Source organism: Eretmochelys imbricata, chromosome 6 (genome assembly GCF_965152235.1).
Source record: "Eretmochelys imbricata isolate rEreImb1 chromosome 6, rEreImb1.hap1, whole genome shotgun sequence".
Taxonomy (NCBI): Eukaryota; Metazoa; Chordata; order Testudines; family Cheloniidae; genus Eretmochelys; species Eretmochelys imbricata.
In genome coordinates, this window is record NC_135577.1 from 8,831,276 (window position 1) to 8,848,041 (window position 16,766).

General features: G+C 49.4%; 2 protein-coding genes across 2 annotated transcripts in view; both read right to left on the reverse strand.

Annotated features, from left to right (window-relative positions):
• Positions 1-8,107, reverse strand: part of LOC144267029 (uncharacterized) — a 29,706-nt gene extending 21,599 nt beyond the window's left edge. The window contains 1 exon segment of the mRNA XM_077820669.1: positions 7,990-8,107. The gene's annotated coding sequence lies outside the window, so the exon portion shown is untranslated.
• On the reverse strand, positions 1,473-10,028 carry LOC144267033 (uncharacterized). Its single transcript, XM_077820675.1, is given in 5 exon segments — positions 1,473-2,582; positions 2,585-3,837; positions 7,990-8,106; positions 9,157-9,286; positions 9,809-10,028. Coding segments are annotated over 5 exon segments (1,680 nt in total). The 5' UTR covers positions 9,833-10,028; the 3' UTR covers positions 1,473-2,426.
• Between the last annotated feature and the right edge of the window lie 6,738 nt (positions 10,029-16,766).

A 16,766-nucleotide genomic window follows, 5' to 3' on the forward strand; every position in this document is an offset into this window, starting at 1 on the left:
CCTAGCCAGAACAGCACCATCCAGACAGACCAGGCCCCAGCCCCAGTCAGATGGGCCCCAGCTGCTTAAACAGTTAACTGTTTAAATGACATATTTTACTTGTTTAAACGGTTAACTTTTAAAACAGTATTTACATCCCTAGCAGAAATTTCCATCTAGAAGTTCAAACAATCTCTATGGAAAGACTCTTTCCACTCCTGGATGGCTCCGTCCTTGGAGAGTAGCTCATCCCAGAGACATATACAGGGATTTGACTCATTTGCGTAGTCTGTGGGCATGGCTAACAGGAGAGGAACAGTTGAGGAAAGAACACTAACGGCTCTACGCACCTCCGTGCCTAGGGCTTGATTTTTCCCTACACATCAGTGATTACATGTGTGACGTCACTTCATATGCGATACTCATGGAGGAATTCTGTGCCACCTGCGAAAGCACAAACTTCATGTTCCCCACATATTATTTTTCACCCCAGAATAATTGATTTTGATGGAGCAGCGCTGCAATTACACCTTTTCCCCCCTCTGGGGCTGCTGTGACACCAGAAGAGAGGGCAGCTGGCTTACAGCTGGAGCAGCCAGCCACAGAGGGACGGGGTCAGAGGATACTTCACAGATCTCTGCCCATGGGGTCAGGTATGGAGGCAAGGAATATGGGGGAGATGGACAAAATGGGGCATATAGGGGTCCCTGGGAGGGTCACAGGAGCTAGTGAGGTAACATTGAGCCAGGGGTGGAATGCAAGTGGGGAGGCAGGGACACATGGGGGAAAAAGGAGGGCAGGAATACACAGGGATAGGGGGATGCAGGGACACATGGGGACAAAGGGCAGATGCGCCTGACTGAATGGGAGAGACCAAGGGTGAGCCAGGGTTTCATATGGGAGGCTTCCCAAGTCTCTAACAATCACTCTTCCGCTCCCCCCACAAAACCCCCTCTTGCATATGTCTCCCACCAACACCCAACAATTCTCAAAGTTCACTCCAGGCTCCTTCCCAGCAATTACTTCCCTCTCCCTCAGCTTCTCCATTACCCCTGGCTCCCGCAAGTCTTTGCACTACTTCTGAGGGGTGCAGGAAATACATTTCTATATTGTAGTTTAAATGAATTATTACTCAAAGTTCTGTGTTAAAATGACGAGTAAGGAATCTATTTGTGAAAAATCCCTTCCTGAATTTTGTTTGTAGTGTTACAAACATAGTTGCTGATAATTTATTTCAAACTACCTATCAAAATAATTGAAACTTAGTGGGGGGGATGGATAGCTCAGTGGTTTGAGCTTTGGCCTGCTAAACCCAGGCTCGTGAGTTCAATCCTTGAGGGGGCCATTTAGGGATATGGGGCAAAAATTGGTGATTGGTCCTGCTTTGAGCAGGGGGTTGGACTAGATGACCTCCTGAGGTCCCTTCCGACCCTGATAATCTATGAAACTAGTGTGATTATATTATGACAAATAAAATATGCAGAATTTTAAAATATGGTGTGCAAAATTTTTATTTTTTTTGGCACAGAATTCCCCAAGGAGTAATACAAAACTCTCTGTGCGGCCCACCAGTCACACAGTTCATCAGGCCTCATGGTCAGTTAGGCCTTACGACATTTGGACAGGTTTATCTTAAAGATTTACACTTCATATTGGTTTCTCCACACACCATTCGAATGCGTCAGCTTCTTTAATAGCAAAGAAAGAACTGGTTAGACCTTTGCTACACATTAGGCACGTAGTTTTTCTTCATCACATTTCTATTTAGAATAGACGGTTTGAGCAGTTCCTGAGTCTTCTTTCAATCTGACACATCGCGCTGTCGTCCCCCCCCCCCGCCCTCCTCGGACCAATCCATGCCGAGACAGGACTGCAAATCCCACCTCTAGATGTCACCTAAGAGTCACCTCCTGGCTGAAATCAAGGTAACTCTGGGGGAGGGATGCAGGGGGAGGAAGGGGGATTGTCCTGGCTGCCTGACAGCTATATGTGTTGCGGGGAGTTTGACAGAAAGAGAGAGACCTGGCTGGACCCCACCTAGATGGAGGGGGTCCCAAATGGAGAAGGTTGTGCCCATCTGCTCTAAAATCCCCTCACCTGTCTCCTCTTCCCCACACTGCTCAGCCAAGTCCCATTCTCTGCCCCACAGTCTCTGATGGGCATCATGGGGACAGGACCACTCCCTGGTCTGATTCTGCTGGCACTGTGTCAGGCCTGCCAGCTGCCAGAAGCCCCTTGGGCCCTAGCGGTGGCAGAAGGGCGAGTCAACTGGTGCCAGGTTAGGTTGCCCAAGTGAGCAAAGCATTTGCCACAGTCAGCACACCTGGACAGCCGCTCCCCGCTGTGAATGCGTTGGTGTATTCTCAGGTATTAGCTCTGTGCAAAGTTCTTTCTGCAGACAGTGCATTGGAATGGCCGTTCCCCGGTGTGTGTGTGCACAGATGTATTCAGAGGTTTGAGCTGTGTGCAAAGCCCTTGCCGCAGACAGCGCAGTGGTCCGGCTGCTCTCTGGTGTTCATGCGCTGAAGCTGGGTCAACTTGTTGGCATTGCTGAACCTCTTACCCCAGTTGGCACAGCGGTAGAGCTGCTCCCCGGTGTGTGTGTGCGCTGATGTCTGGTCAGCGTACTGGCATTGCTGAAGCTTTTCTTGCAGTCGTCACAGTGGTAGGGCCGCTCCCCGGTGTGCGTGCGCTGGTGTATTCTCAGGGTTGAACTCTGTGCAAAGCCCTTCCCGCAGTCGGTGCAGCGGTGCGGCCGCTCCCCGGTGTGGGTGCGCTGGTGTGTTCTCAGCCTTGAGCTCTGGGCAAAGCCCTTGCCGCAGTCGGTACAGTTGTATGGCTGTTCCCCAGTGTGCGTGCGCTGGTGTCTTTGCAGGTGTGCAAACTGTGCAAAGCCCTTGCCACAGTCAGTGCAGCGGTACGGCCGCTCCCCGGTGTGTGTGCGCTGGTGTACTCTCAGCTTTGAGCTCTCTGCAAAGCTCTTGCCACAGTCAGCGCAGTGGTACGGCCGCTCCCCGGTGTGCACGCGCTGATGTATTCTCAGCTTTGAGCTCTCTGCAAAGCTCTTGCCACAGTCACTGCAGTGGTAAGGCTGCTCCCCGGTGTGCGTGCGCTGGTGTTTTCTCAGAGTTGAGCTATGTGCAAAGCCCTTTCCGCAGTCGGTGCAGCGGTACGGCCGCTCCCCGGTGTGCGTGCGCTGGTGTATTCTCAGCGTTGAGCTCTCTGCAAAGGTCTTGCCACAGTCAGCGCAGCAGTACGGCCGCTCCCCGGTGTGTGCGCACTGATGTGTTCTCAGGCTTGAGCTCTGGGCAAAGCCCTTGCCGCAGATGGTACAGTTGTATGGCAGTTCCCCAGTGTGCGTGCGCCGGTGTCTTTTCAGGTGTGCAAACTGTGCAAAGCCCTTTCCGCAGTCAGCACAGCGGTGCGGCCGCTCCCCGGTGTGCGTGCGCTGGTGTATTCTCAGCTTTGAGCTCTCTGCAAAGCTCTTGCCACAGTCAGCGCAGCGATACGGCCGCTCCCCGGTGTGCGTGCGCTGGTGTGTTTTCAGGGCTGAGCTCTTTGCAAAGCTCTTGCCACAGTCAGCGCAGCAGTACGGCCGCTCCCCGGTGGGCATGCACTGGTGCTGGGTCAGTGCGAACGGGTTCCTGAACCTCTTGCTGCAGTCGATGCACTGATGGGGACACCGGCCCATGGGGAGTCTCTGGTGTGTAATCAGATTTGGTCTCTGGCTGAATTTACCCCAGGGATGGACTGCATCCTGTGTATGTATCCCTCTGTGGGATGTGGGATCCTGTGTTCCTACCATGCTCTCCCCACATTCAGACTGTGTCTGCGTTCCTCCCGGGATCCCGTGCCCTGCTGGAGAGAGCAGAGGCAACCCTGGCATTAGCTCACGCTTAGGGCTGCAGGTTTGTCAAGGATAGAAAATGTCACGGATGGAGCGATTGCCCCATTTGTCTGTGACTGTTTTTGGGATGGGCGTCTTACCCTGCAATGGCAGCTCCTGTCTGGGCATTGAGACCTGGCCTGCAGGGTTACAGTTCCACTCGGATTTGCCCCTGCCCACGGTCATGATGGTGAGGGAGGCAGGTCAAATTTCAGTGAATGGCATTAACACTCACGTGTTCTACAACCCAGGGGTTTTCAATCTTTTTCTTTCTGAGACCCCCCCCCCAAACATACTATAAAAACACGATAGCCCACCTGTGCCACAATAATTGGTTTTCTGCATATCAAAGGTGGGGACGGCGTTAGGCGGTAGCAAGCAGGGCACCCATGCTACAGGGACCCCCATGAAGCTACATGGCTCAGGCTTCAGCCCTGAGTGGCAGGGCTTGGGGACCTGGGCTTCAGCCCCATGTGGAGGGAGCTTCGGCTTTCTGCCCTGAGCCCCAGCAAGTCTAATGCTGGCCCTGCTTGGAGGCCCCCCCGAAACCTGATCAACATCCCTCTAGGGGCCCCCAGACCCCTGGCTGAGAACCACTGCAGTACCCCACACCAACCCCTCTGCACCAGGCTGGGGTTAGGGTTGCAGTGCTGGGAGAAGGGTGCTTCTTTGGGCAGCAAGTTCCCCCTGGGCAGGGCAAGGAGAAGGGCAGGTGTTGTAAATGGTGGTGGTGGGGGAGTAGTACACCTGCCAGCCAGCCAGCTAGCTATAAAAATCCTTAGTAGCTGTTCCCTTTGCTTTACCTGTAAAGGGTTAAGGAGTCTCACTGCGATGCTTAGGTAAGAGGAAGTGAGTGGGCACCTGGCCAAAAGAGCCAATGGGAAGGCTAGAACTTTTTAAAATAGAGAAAAAACTTCCCTTTTGTCTCTCTCTTGTTCTCTGGCTGGAGAGACAGGGCGGCAGCTGCGCTGTAAGAAGCTTGGGGCCAGGTACGAAAATCATCAATATCTATACCTAGACTTTCTCATTTGGAACTACAGCTAGGAAAGTAGAACAGGAACATTTAGTGAGATGTGATCAGGTCTCTCTCTTTATTTTGGGCTTGTGGATTCGTCTGTGCTAAAACAGGTGCTTTTGTTTTGTTTTTGTAACCTTTAAGCTGGACCCCAAGAAAGCCATTTCTGGTGTTTAATCCTTGCAGTTACTTTTTTTATTTAATATCTAACAGCAGCCTAATTTTCCAGATGTGTTTTCTTGCTTTTTTTTTTTCCTTTCAATAAAACTTATTTTTGTTTGTTTGTTTAAGAAGAGGATTGGATTTCTGTGTCTTAAGAGGTCCGTGCCCATGTTTTTCAATTAGCTGGTGGCAATAGCTGATTTCTTTTCCTTTTCTCAGCTCTTCCCCGTAGGGGGTCTGAAACAGTCTGGGGGTACCCCACAGGAAGGAATTCCCAAGTGTGCCTTCCTGGGCTCTCAAAGGGGATCTGCACTTGGGGGGTGGCAGAATTTACCAACCCAAGACCAGGGGGGAATCTCTGCCCTTGGGAGTTTAATACAAGCCTGGAGTGGCAAGTATTACGTTTTAAAGTCCTTCCGGGCCCCCACCTTCTGCACTCAAAGTACCAGAGCAAGGAATCAGCCTTGACAGCAGGTTTTATTAAAAATCCTGGAGCAGTCACAGTAAATTTACAGACCTGTGATTTTACTAAAGTTACTGTAACCGCTCTGTAATTTCTGATACAAAATGCTGTGACAAATCTACAACCTGACTCAGGGTGGTTCTACCCTATGGTGTTTCTGCAGCACCTAGCGCCTGCTCCCACAGGGACTATGCATGTCTTGGGTCTTGTTTTAAGCTTAAATTGTAGCCTGCCCAGGATACAGGCAACACCTCTCGCAGCAGGGTTTTGTTTTCAAACTGATTTTGTCTTTATTTCAATCAGAGGGGTTTATTTATGTGGTATTGGTTCTTCACTTTCTCCTGTTTTATAGCATGAGGCCTGTTCCTCAGTATTTTTGCTGTTATAATTATATTGGTTTGAAACTAGTTTAGTTGAGGGGCTACAATCCCTTCATGCAGATGCAGTGAGACCAGTTTAAAACTGCTTAGAACAATGTAGCTTATTCTTGCGGGGGAGGAGAGAGTCCTTTTCTAGGAATTCCTTTTGAAGAAATCATTTACTCTTGGCCTGAGGTTTCAGTCTTTGAGCAAAACTAAAATGAAACTAAAAGGCACAAAAGCCTTTTGAAAAATCTCTAGGGCGCCCCTTACCTTGGTATGACTTTCTGAGGTGTGGGAAGCCTAGAAGGTGTTGTGGTGTACGGCTGGACAGGCTTGTCTTTCTACCCAGGTGCTTGTTTCCTCCCCAGCAGCCAGCTCACACAGTCCCTCTATCTCCCCTCCTCCCCACCACCAGTCCATGTACCCATCTCCTCAGAGTGAGGGAAGGGGAGACAGGGCTCAGGAGAGCTTTCAGTGAATGCCTTAAATACAGCACCCAGCGTCTCTCAGAAACTTCCCCAGCACACAGACTGACTCTGTGTGGTACAAACCCACACAGTCTCTGGCTCTTTCACACTCACCTCCCAACACAGAGTTGTAGTAGGTTTCAGAGTAACAGCCGTGTTAGTCTGTATTCGCAAAAAGAAAAGGAGTACTTGTGGCACCTTAGAGACTAACCAATTTATTTGAGCATGAGCTTTCTGCTACTTCTTGGTACTTCCTGTAATGCACATATCATCTCTGCAATTTTATGCTTCCTAAGTGTGTTACTTTAGGGTTTTGACTGGTCTGTGCATTTCATGATTTTTATTTCTCTTCTACTTAAAAAAAAAAAATTTAATTTAATTAGCGAGTTCTGAAATACCTAATGTCTCCTGGCTGGAGTAATTATCCCTATGGTAACTTTAAAAAATATTATATCGAGGTTTTTTGTTTCTATTGGTGGCGCACAGACCTCGGTGCACATAACAAAATTTATTCTGCAGATGGATTGAAAAAAATGAGAGGGAACATTGCTCACAGCCCCAGTGCCCTTTCCATTAAACAGCTGGGGAAGCTGAGGCATGGTGGAGCTGGAGCGACTCTTGAAAAAAGAGTCGTACGAGAAACGGAAAGCAGGTCAAATTACAAAAATGAGTCTTAAACAAAACAAGCATGTAGGGGGAAAATTAGAAAGGCAAAAAGCAAAACTAAACTAGCATTATAAAGGGAAAAAACAAAGCATTTTACAAATACACGGGAAAGTAGAGGAAAACAAGGACAGGCTAGGTCCACTACTGTGTCCACTTCTGGGCCCCAAACTTCAGGAAGTATGTGGACAAATTCGGGAGGGTCAGAGGAGAACAACAATACTGATTACATGTCTCAAAAACATGACTTCTGAAGTAAGTGAAAAAACTGGGTTTGTTTAGTCAGAAGAAGGGGACGGGGGCAGGGGAGAACCCCTGATAACAGTCCTCATGGACATAAAAGGTTGTTACAAAGTGGAGGGTGATAAAGTGTTCTCCTTATTGACTGAGAATAGGTCAAGACTTTATGGGCTTCAATTGCAGCAAGAGAGATAGAGGTTAGATATTTGGAAATACTTCCAACCTCTGAGGGTAGTTAAGCACTGGAACAAAATGACCTTCGCAGGTTGTGGAATCTCCACCATGGGAGGTTTCTAAGAACAGGTTAGACAGACACCTGTCAGGGATGGACTAGGTAATACTTAGAAATCATCTCTGCACTGAGACAGGACTAAGATTCATAGATGTCAAGGCCAGACAGGCTGATTGTGCTCATCCAGCCTGGCTTCCTGCCTATCCCAGCCAGAGACGCTCCCCCAGTCATTCCTGACTCTGGCCCAGTAACTGCTGGTGGAACAAAAGTGAAGCTTTGAGAGAGAGCCACCCCATCTCCACGGACAGACTCCCAGAGGGAGAATCCATCGCGTCCTAAGGGGAGCTCTCCCAATGGTTTATTCCCCCTTCAAGATAAACACTGGCCCCTAATTCCCAGCTTCAATTTGTCTCTCTTCAGCTCCCAGCCTGTGAATCTCGCTCTGCCTTTGCCTTCTATATCAAGGAGTTCTCTACTAGCAGGTGTGTAAATCAGAAAGGACTGGATTATTAGGACTCACCTGAGGAGGGGCTCTCAGGCCTAGAGTGTATCCTGGAGCCCTCGGCATCCCAGATCCAGAGCTCTGCCTCCCCTAGCTCGATCCGGTGGATTAAGTCCGGTTTGGAACCTGAAGAGCCTGTTTGGGGGAAAGTTTTATTAATAAATTTTTGGCGGCAGGGACTCGTTTATATGTTTGTGCAGCACCTGGCACAACAGGACATCAATCTCACAGGCTGCTTCAGAGGAAATCTCAAGAGATCCAAAGCAGAAGAAAGAAATAAACCTTCCTTAGCAATAACCTTCTTCCCGTCTCCCACCAGGCAAGTTCAGTTCGTACCCTGAATCGGCAACATCTACAACGCTCTCAGTTTGCAGTGGGGCTGAGTTTAAAGCCTTGCTGGGGTAACTTTAAATGTTCCCTTGAGATATACCATTCTGCTAACACCTCGGCCTCTATGCTATCTTGTGGCACTACGTTCCATAGGACAAGTGTGTGACATGGATTTCTTTTAACCCACAAAAAGACCAGTGAACACCCATTAGTTTCAGATTAAGAGACAAGGCGAATAGAAAATCTGCAACCACCTTCTTTCTGGTCATTATTTCACTTACCCAACTGTCTCCTGAAACATGGATCATGGGGAAGACTTTGGAAGAAGGGAACTTTGCTCCTTGTCAACTTATAGCTGTTGAAACGTTTCAGGCATGTCATTAAGGCAAATCGGCCACAATGTGTCATGGCAGGTGTCACCCGGTGTCACCATTACACAGACATTCCAGTTCTTTTGCATTGTTCAGTTGTACAGTTGTTAAATTTACGATGTTCATTCTTTTGGGGGAGGTGGGGAGCTGTTGCAGCAGCAGTGTTTTCCCCCTGCCTTATTTGTCTGACTAGAATCAGCTCCTGATGCAGAGTTGCTGCCCTCAACCTCTAGCTGGGATTCCGGGAAGAGATGGTTGCTCATCGGCTCTTTGCTACCATCAGGAATGTGCCACGACTGAGGCAGGTAATTCAAATAAACCAGTTACACCAAGATTAGCCCCAGGCTCTGTAGCCCCGAGTTCTCCTCCAACAGCGAGCTGACCTGAAAGGGGCTGGCATTTGCCACCACTCAGTGACAGGGTGCCACATGGGGAGCACAAACGTTTTTCAGATGTGAATAAATGAAGGGAAATTGGTCCTTACCCAAGGAAACGAGGGCCCGGTAATTCCTCAGCATCTGGTCCCGGTACAGCTGCTTCTCTGGCCGGGATAAGAGCCCCCACTCCTCCCGGGTGAAATACAGAGCCACGTCCTCAAACGCCACCCGCAGCTGCTGGCACAAGCGTTACACACTCAGCACCCTCCGCGCCAGCCCCAGCCTGGGCTCTCAGCAGGGGACGCGGGTTCTAGGGCAGCGGCTCCCGGGGAACCCCCAGCCCAGCAGCTGTGACCCAGGGAGACCCCCCCGCACAGCCCCCCGGGGACTCGGGCCCTGCTGGCCGGCGACAGGAGTCGCCCTCGGCTCCCCACGGGGCTCTGGGGCGGGGCGCTGGGCAGGGCCCGAATCCCAGGGCAGGGACCAGGCTCCTCCCCCGGCCGGAGTCCCCGCCTCCGCCCCAGGCCTGTGCTCGGCCCCGCTCCCGCCCCCGGCTCGGCCGCCTCGGGGCTCCTCGGCCCGGCTCCGCGTGTCCGCCCGGCCCGGGGCCCCCAGCGCCGCTCCCCGGCCCCAGCGCTCCGAGTGCGGCAGCCCCCAGCCCCGGGGTCACTAGCGCGGGAGGAACCCGGTCCCGGCCCCCCTCGGCCCCAGCCGGGACCAGCCAGTGCCCGGCCGGGGAGTCCCCGCCCCGCGTCCTACCTGCGCCGGCCCCGCTGCAGCCATCACCGGGCTCGGCTCCGGCTCCGGCCCCGGCCGCTTCCTCCGCCCGGGCAGCGACTTCCCGCCCCGCGGCTGGTGCCTCCCCTGGGCCGCCTCCCTGCGCACGGGCTGGGCTGGGCTGGGCTGGGCTGGGACCCGCTACGCTCCCCACCCGCCCTCGACTCAAGGGCCCCGGGCCTGCGCCGCCATCTTCAGCTGCCGGGGGAAGCCCCATCGCAGCGACCTTCCGGCCCCGCCCCGCCCCGCCCCTCCCGGACGCCTGGGTCCCGAGTCCCGCCCCTGGGGGCGCTCGCGGCACCTGTTCCCCGGGCGGCAGGAGCCCGTAACAGGGCAGCCCGGTCCCCGCCCCTGACATGTGCGCGGGGCCCCGCTGTGCCGTGGGGAGCTGGGAGCAGGGCAGGTGGGTAGTGGTTGTTGCTAGGCTGTGTGAGGTTGGTGTGTGTATTTGAGGAGATCCCCCCCAGGCTGGGTCTGGGGTGTGGGTCTGAGTGGTACAGGAAGGCTGTGTGATGTGAGTGGTTTACAGATCACAACGTGACTGTGGAGTGTGTGTGTCACAGTAAGACAAGGGTCTGGCTGTGTGATGTTGGTGTGTGTGTTACTTCCAGGGGATCACAGCCTGGGGTATGTTTCAAGCGCTCACACCCATGTCCCTTCCCAGTGCCATGGGGAGGGCAGGTGCCCCATAAGATGCCGTGTTCTGGCCTCGGTGCTGGCGCTGAAGCAGCTGCCCCTGCCCCCCGCTCATTGTGCTGGGCCCTGCACACCTCAGGTGCCCCCGGCCGGTCAGAACAAATGGTCCAAGCTGAAGCACATCAAGGGCCTGCGGGACACCGAGCGCAGCCGGCTCTTCCAGAAGCTCACCATGCTGCTGCGCTTTGTCCGCAAAGGTATCGCGGGGGGAGGAAGGGATGGATCTTGTGCGTGACACAGCCCCAGCCAGAGGGAGCGCTACGGAGCCCTGCCAGCTCCCCCGTGCCCCACAGGCCCCGCTGCAGCCAGAGGGGGCATTACAGAGACTTCCCAGCCTCCCAGTACTTGACATGTCCCAGCCAGAGGCTGTGGCTACAGAGCCCTGCCAGCCCAGCCTTGACCACTAGCACTGACCCTGTTGCCCCTAATAACCACAGCACGCCCTAACCTCTGTTAACCCAAGGCCAGCATCCTTCTTGGCTGCTGGAGCAGAGGATGCTGGTCTGTGGGGTGGTGTTTCCCCTTCTCATCCTTTCTCCACTGGACCTTTCTTCTGTTTCACAGCACCTCCCCTACGGTGGCTGAGTCTCTCCCCATCTCTCGCAGATGTTTCGCATAAGAGGGGGGCAGCCCAGTCTCTGTGGTTCAGGTTGCCTAAGATAAGATAACAGCTAACGGTGGCTGAAGAGGGGAAGGGCCCTGGAACAGGTAATTTGGGGCAGGGAGGGTCACCAGGAGCCCCAGGACTCCTGGGTCTCATCGCCGCCTCTGCAATTGGATAGTGGGTTACAGCAGGGGGGGCACCTTGTTTCTATTCCTGGCTCTGGGAGGGTAGTGGATCGTGGTGGGTTAAAGCAGTGGGGGCTGGGAGTCAGGACTGCTCTCAAGTGGAGTCCAAGCTGTGCCTCCCTTGTGACGCTCCATCTCTGTCCACTGCAGCAGGGGGACCCAACCCTGATTTCAACACCAACCGGGCCAACCTCACTGAGCAGTGCCGGAGCATGGTCTTGACCAAAGAATACACTGAGGTGGCCATCAAGGGAAGGGTACGTCGCTGCGTCCTGCCAGCTGGGCTCATGGGCTGCAGCCTTTTTGAATTCTCTGGGTCAGACCAGACCATGCCGAGGTGTTACAGGGAAAAATGAAAACCATTGTAAACTTATATGTTCCCCCTTCACAGGATGCAGGATTTGTACCTGGAATCAGCGTCTATCGCTGTGGAAGCAGCTGGTGATGTTGGTCTCATCCTCCTTCCAGTGTAGTGCAAGGAAAGAGGACAGAGACAGATAGGTGTTCCAAAACAATATAATAACATTTAACATTCCTGTGATGGGAAGAACATGTCAACAGCCCAACACTATAGCATTTAATTTCAGAAAGGGAACTATACAAAAATGAGGGGGTTAGTTAAACAGAAATTAAAAGGTACAGTGAATAGAGTGAAATTCCCGCCAGCTGCATGGACACTTTTCAAACACACCATAATAGAGGCCCAACTTATATGTATACCCCAAATTAAAAAACACAGTAAAAGAACTAAAAAAGAGCCTTAAGAAGCAGTGAGAGATAAAAAGGCATCTTTTAAAAAGCGGACGTCAAATCCTTGTGTGGTAAATAGAAGGGAGCATAAACACTGCCAAATTAAGTGTAAAAATGTAATAAGAAAAGCCAAAAAGGAGTTTGAAGAAAAGCTAGCCAAAAACTCAATAGGTAATAACAAAATGTTTTTTAAGTCCATCAGAAGCAGGAAGCCTGCTAAACAACCAGTGGGGCCCCTTGGACGATCGAGATACAAAAGGAGCATTTAAAGACGGTAAAGTCATTGAGGAGAAACTAAATGAATTCTTTGCTTCAGTCTTCACGGCTGAGGACGTTAGAGAGATTCCCAAACCTGAGCTGTCTTTTGTAGGTGACAAATCTGAGGAATTGTCACAGATTGAAGTGTCACTAGAGGAGGTTTTGGAATTAATTGATAAACTGAACAGTAACAAGTCACGGGGACCAACTGGCATTCACCCAAGAGTTCTGAAAGAACTCAAATGTGAAATTGCGGAACTATTAACTATGGTTTGTAACCTGTCCTTTAAATGAGCTTCTATACCCAATGACTGGAAGATAGCTAATGTAACACCAATATTTAAAAAGGGCTCTAGAGGTGATCCCGGCAATTACAGACCGGTAAGTCTAATGTCAGTACTGGGCAAATTAGTTGAAACAATAATAAAAAGAAAATTGTCAGACACGTAGAAGAAAATAAATTGTTGGGCAAAAGTCAACATGGTTTCTGTAAAGGGAAATCAGGTCTTACTAATCTATTAGAGTTCCTGGAAGGGGTCAACAAACATGTGGACAAGGGCAATCCAGTGGACATAGTGAACTTAGATTTCCAGAAAGCCTTTGACAAGGTCCCTCACCAAAGGCTCTTATGTAAATTAAGTTGCCATGGGATAAGAGGTGAAGATCCTTTCATAGATTGAGAACTGGTTAAAAGACAGGGAACAAAGGATAGGAATTAATGGTAAATTTTCAGAATGGAGAAGGGTAACTAGTGTTGTTCCCCAAGGATAAGTCCTAGGACCAATCCTATTCAACTTATTCATAAATGATCTGGAGAAAGGGGTAAACAGTGAGGGGGCAAAGTTTACAGATGATACTAAGCCGCCCAAAATAGTTAAGACTAAATTAGACTGTGAAGAACTTCAAAAAGATCTCACAAAACTAAGTGATTGGGCAACAAAATGGCAAATGGAATTTCATGTAGATAAATGTAAAGTAACGCACACTGGAATAAATAACCCCAACTATACATACGATACGATGGGGGCTAATTTCATTATAACTAAGCAGGAAAAAGATCTTGGAGTCATCTTGGATAGTTCTCTGAAGACGTCCACGTAGTGTGTAGCGACAGTCAAAAAAGCACACAGAATGTTAGGAATCATTACAAAAGGGATAGAGAATAAGACGGAGAATATCTTATTGCCCTTATATAAATCCATGGTACGCCCACATCTTCAATACTGCGTACAGATGTGGTCTCCTCATCTCAAAAAAGATACACTGGCATTAAAAAAGGTCAGAGAAGGTCAACTAAGATGAGAATAAGGGGGTATATGCTCGAGGTATATAAAATTATGAATGGTGTAGAGAAAGTGAGTAAGAAAAAGTTATTTACTTCTTCCCATAATATAAAAACTACGGGCAACCAAGTGAAATTAACGGGCAGCAAGTTTAAAACAAAGAAAAGTAAGTTTTTCACACAGCACGCAGTCAACCTGTGGAACTCCTTGCATGAGGAGATTATGAAGGCTAGGACTATAACAGGATTTAAAAGAGAACTGGATACATTCATGGAAATTAAGTCCATTAATGGCTATTAGCCAGGATGGATAAGGAATGGTCTCCCTAGCCTCTGTTTGTCAGAGGGTGGAGATGGATGGCCGGAGAGAGATCACTTGATCACCTGTTAGGTTCACTCCCTCTGGGGCACCTGGCATTGGCCACTGTCGGTAGACGGGATACTGGGCTGGCTGGACCTTTGGTCTGACCCAGTATGGCCATACTTATGTTAACAAAAGGTAAGTGTATGAAGGTTGGTTTACAATAACTGGGGAAAAGGGGAAAAGGAAACACAACTGTCATAAAAGCTAAGCAAACTGGGATCACAATACAAGGAGCTTGAAGCAAACTAAAATGATAAAATCCCCTAAAGTCCTGCTGCTGTCAGATGCTTTCTCTGGACAGGCTGGGTATTGGAGTGCGTCGGACCCAGGACCTACTGCCCCCAGACCTGGTGATGGCCCGAAGGGAGGAACGCTGGATCGTGCTGTAGCTGGACTTGGAGCCAATGGCAGGGGTACGGCCAGGAACCCTGGATGCAGCAGGTACGTGGATGGGATGGATGAGGATGAGTTGTCTCTCAGGATTCGCTGATTCGTGATCTGAGGACCGTGCGAACGCCACTGCGCTCGGCTGCCTCTGTGACAGAGAGCACTGTGGTGACGTCACGCAGTTCCTTTTAATGGTTCTGTGACAGGAAAACCTGAGGTAGACTGTCAGTTACAGAACCAGTTCATTGTGGCCTGTTAGCTGCCCTTTCCCACCAAAGTTCAAAAAGGTGCAAAACCACCACCACCCAGCTGAAACAAGATGGAGTCGTTTGTGGCAAAGAGACACCATATTAAGTGTCCGACTCCATATTGGATAATCACCATTTTAGTGATTATGAGGGGATAACATCATAAAACCTCATTAAAAACGCTATAAAATCACAAGATACAAATATATTAAAACGGGGCGTTTGGAGCCTTGAATGAAGGAGCGAGGCTGGGCTTGTAATTATGGTGGTGGCCTGGACTACAGGACTCGTGGTGTCTATTCCTAGTTCTGCCACTTAGTCCCTCTCTGACCTTGGGCAAATCACTCAGTCAGTGGTTCTCAACCAGGGGTACAGATACCCCTGGGGGTATGCTGAGGGGGTACAACAGGGGGTACACCATCTCATCTAGAGAGTGGCCTAGTTTTACAACAGGATACAAAAAAAGCACTTGCAAAGTCAGTACAAGCTAAACTTTCATACTGACAATGACTTGTTTATACCACTCTATATACTATACACTGAAATACAAGTACAATATTTATATTGCAATTGATTTATTTTATAATTATATGGAAAAAAGGAGGAAGTCAGCATTTTGTCAGTACTAGTGTGCTGGGAGACTTTGGTATTTTTATGTCTGATTTTGTAAGCAAGTGGTTTTTAAGTAAGGAGAAACTTTGGCACACGCAAAAGAAATCAGAGTGCTGAAAGGGGTACAGTATTCCGGAAAGGTGGAGAGCCACTGATTTAAGTCATAGGGAATAGCCAGACTGGATCAGAGCGGAGGCCTAATTTGTTTGGTCAGTAATCTAATCTAATCTAACAGTACTTGTGGCACTTTAGAGACTAACAAATTTATTAGAGCATAAGCTTTCGTGAGCTACAGCTCACTTCATCGGATGCAGCCGATGAAGTGAGCTGTAGCTCAAGAAAACTTATGCTCTAACAAATTTGTTAGTCTCTAAGGTGCCACAAGTACTCCTTTTCTTTTTGCGACTATTCAACTTTGTAACGTTAATAGCACAAGCGGGTCAGCTGTGAAGCTTTGATCCAAATTCAAGCTCCTAATCTTCAGATCCAAACTCAAGTCACTTCACAAGAGTGTTGGGATTTGAGTTCTGAAATGGGCCATCATAAAAAGAAACCTGAGCTGTGAAGTTGAAATCTTCACCTAGATCTGATTTTCTTCATGTTTCTGAGCGGTCTGGATTCTGTGTCCTAGTTTGGGGTCTATCTCTAGTTAAAAGTGAACTGTAAAGAGAAAATGGAATTGTAGGCAAGCTCAGATAGGTGACTGGAACGTCCCTGCTCACTGGACTGGGCTCAGGAGATTGAGCATAGAAATCTGTTTTAATTAATGTTCCAAAAATTCTTTCAAACCCTTCTCCTCCTAGCACGATACCTGTTTTTCCAGCTTTTCTACTGACGCCCCATATTCAGCATTCTGTGATACTATAGATACCAGGAGAGAGACGTCATAGTCCCCAGAAGGGTTAGCATGAGATTTCTGATACTTGTGATGCCCAGGAGAGCCAAGCTTTCCTTCTAAATCCAGCAGAGAGAGCGGATTCAAATGCAGAGGGGAAATAATTGTATATGGTTAAATTAGAACTGATTCCTGACATAATTATTAGGTGCTGATATTATCACAAGAGCCCCAAAAGATCATATCAAAAGTTCAGTTTGCAAATATCTCTGTTCTTCAAATTGATACAGTACATCAGTGCAACCCAGAGCTGCTTCATGTGTGCTATGGCATAGTTTTGTAAAACATGACTGTGACACTGCGCTCCGTATTCTTCATAGCATAACTGAGATGTATTTTATGCAAGATGCGTTATGTGAGGTTTCACTGGAAAGGTTATGATTACTGGATGTGATTATCCTATTTGTAACCATGTTTCATTTTGGTATCTGTAGTTAGGAATATTGATTATGAATCAATTACAAGTGGGTTTTCACCGGGGAACACCCACCAGAAAATGCAATCAGTCTGGATGGGCTACGAGGAAAAACAATACATCTTTTAAGATTCCAATATCCCACCTTCCTGGAAACCCTTCCAGTGGACCCAACAAACAGACTTTGAGTGGTGGCTGCAGGATCATATGATCACGTCGCCAGATACTGAACTCTATGATAAAA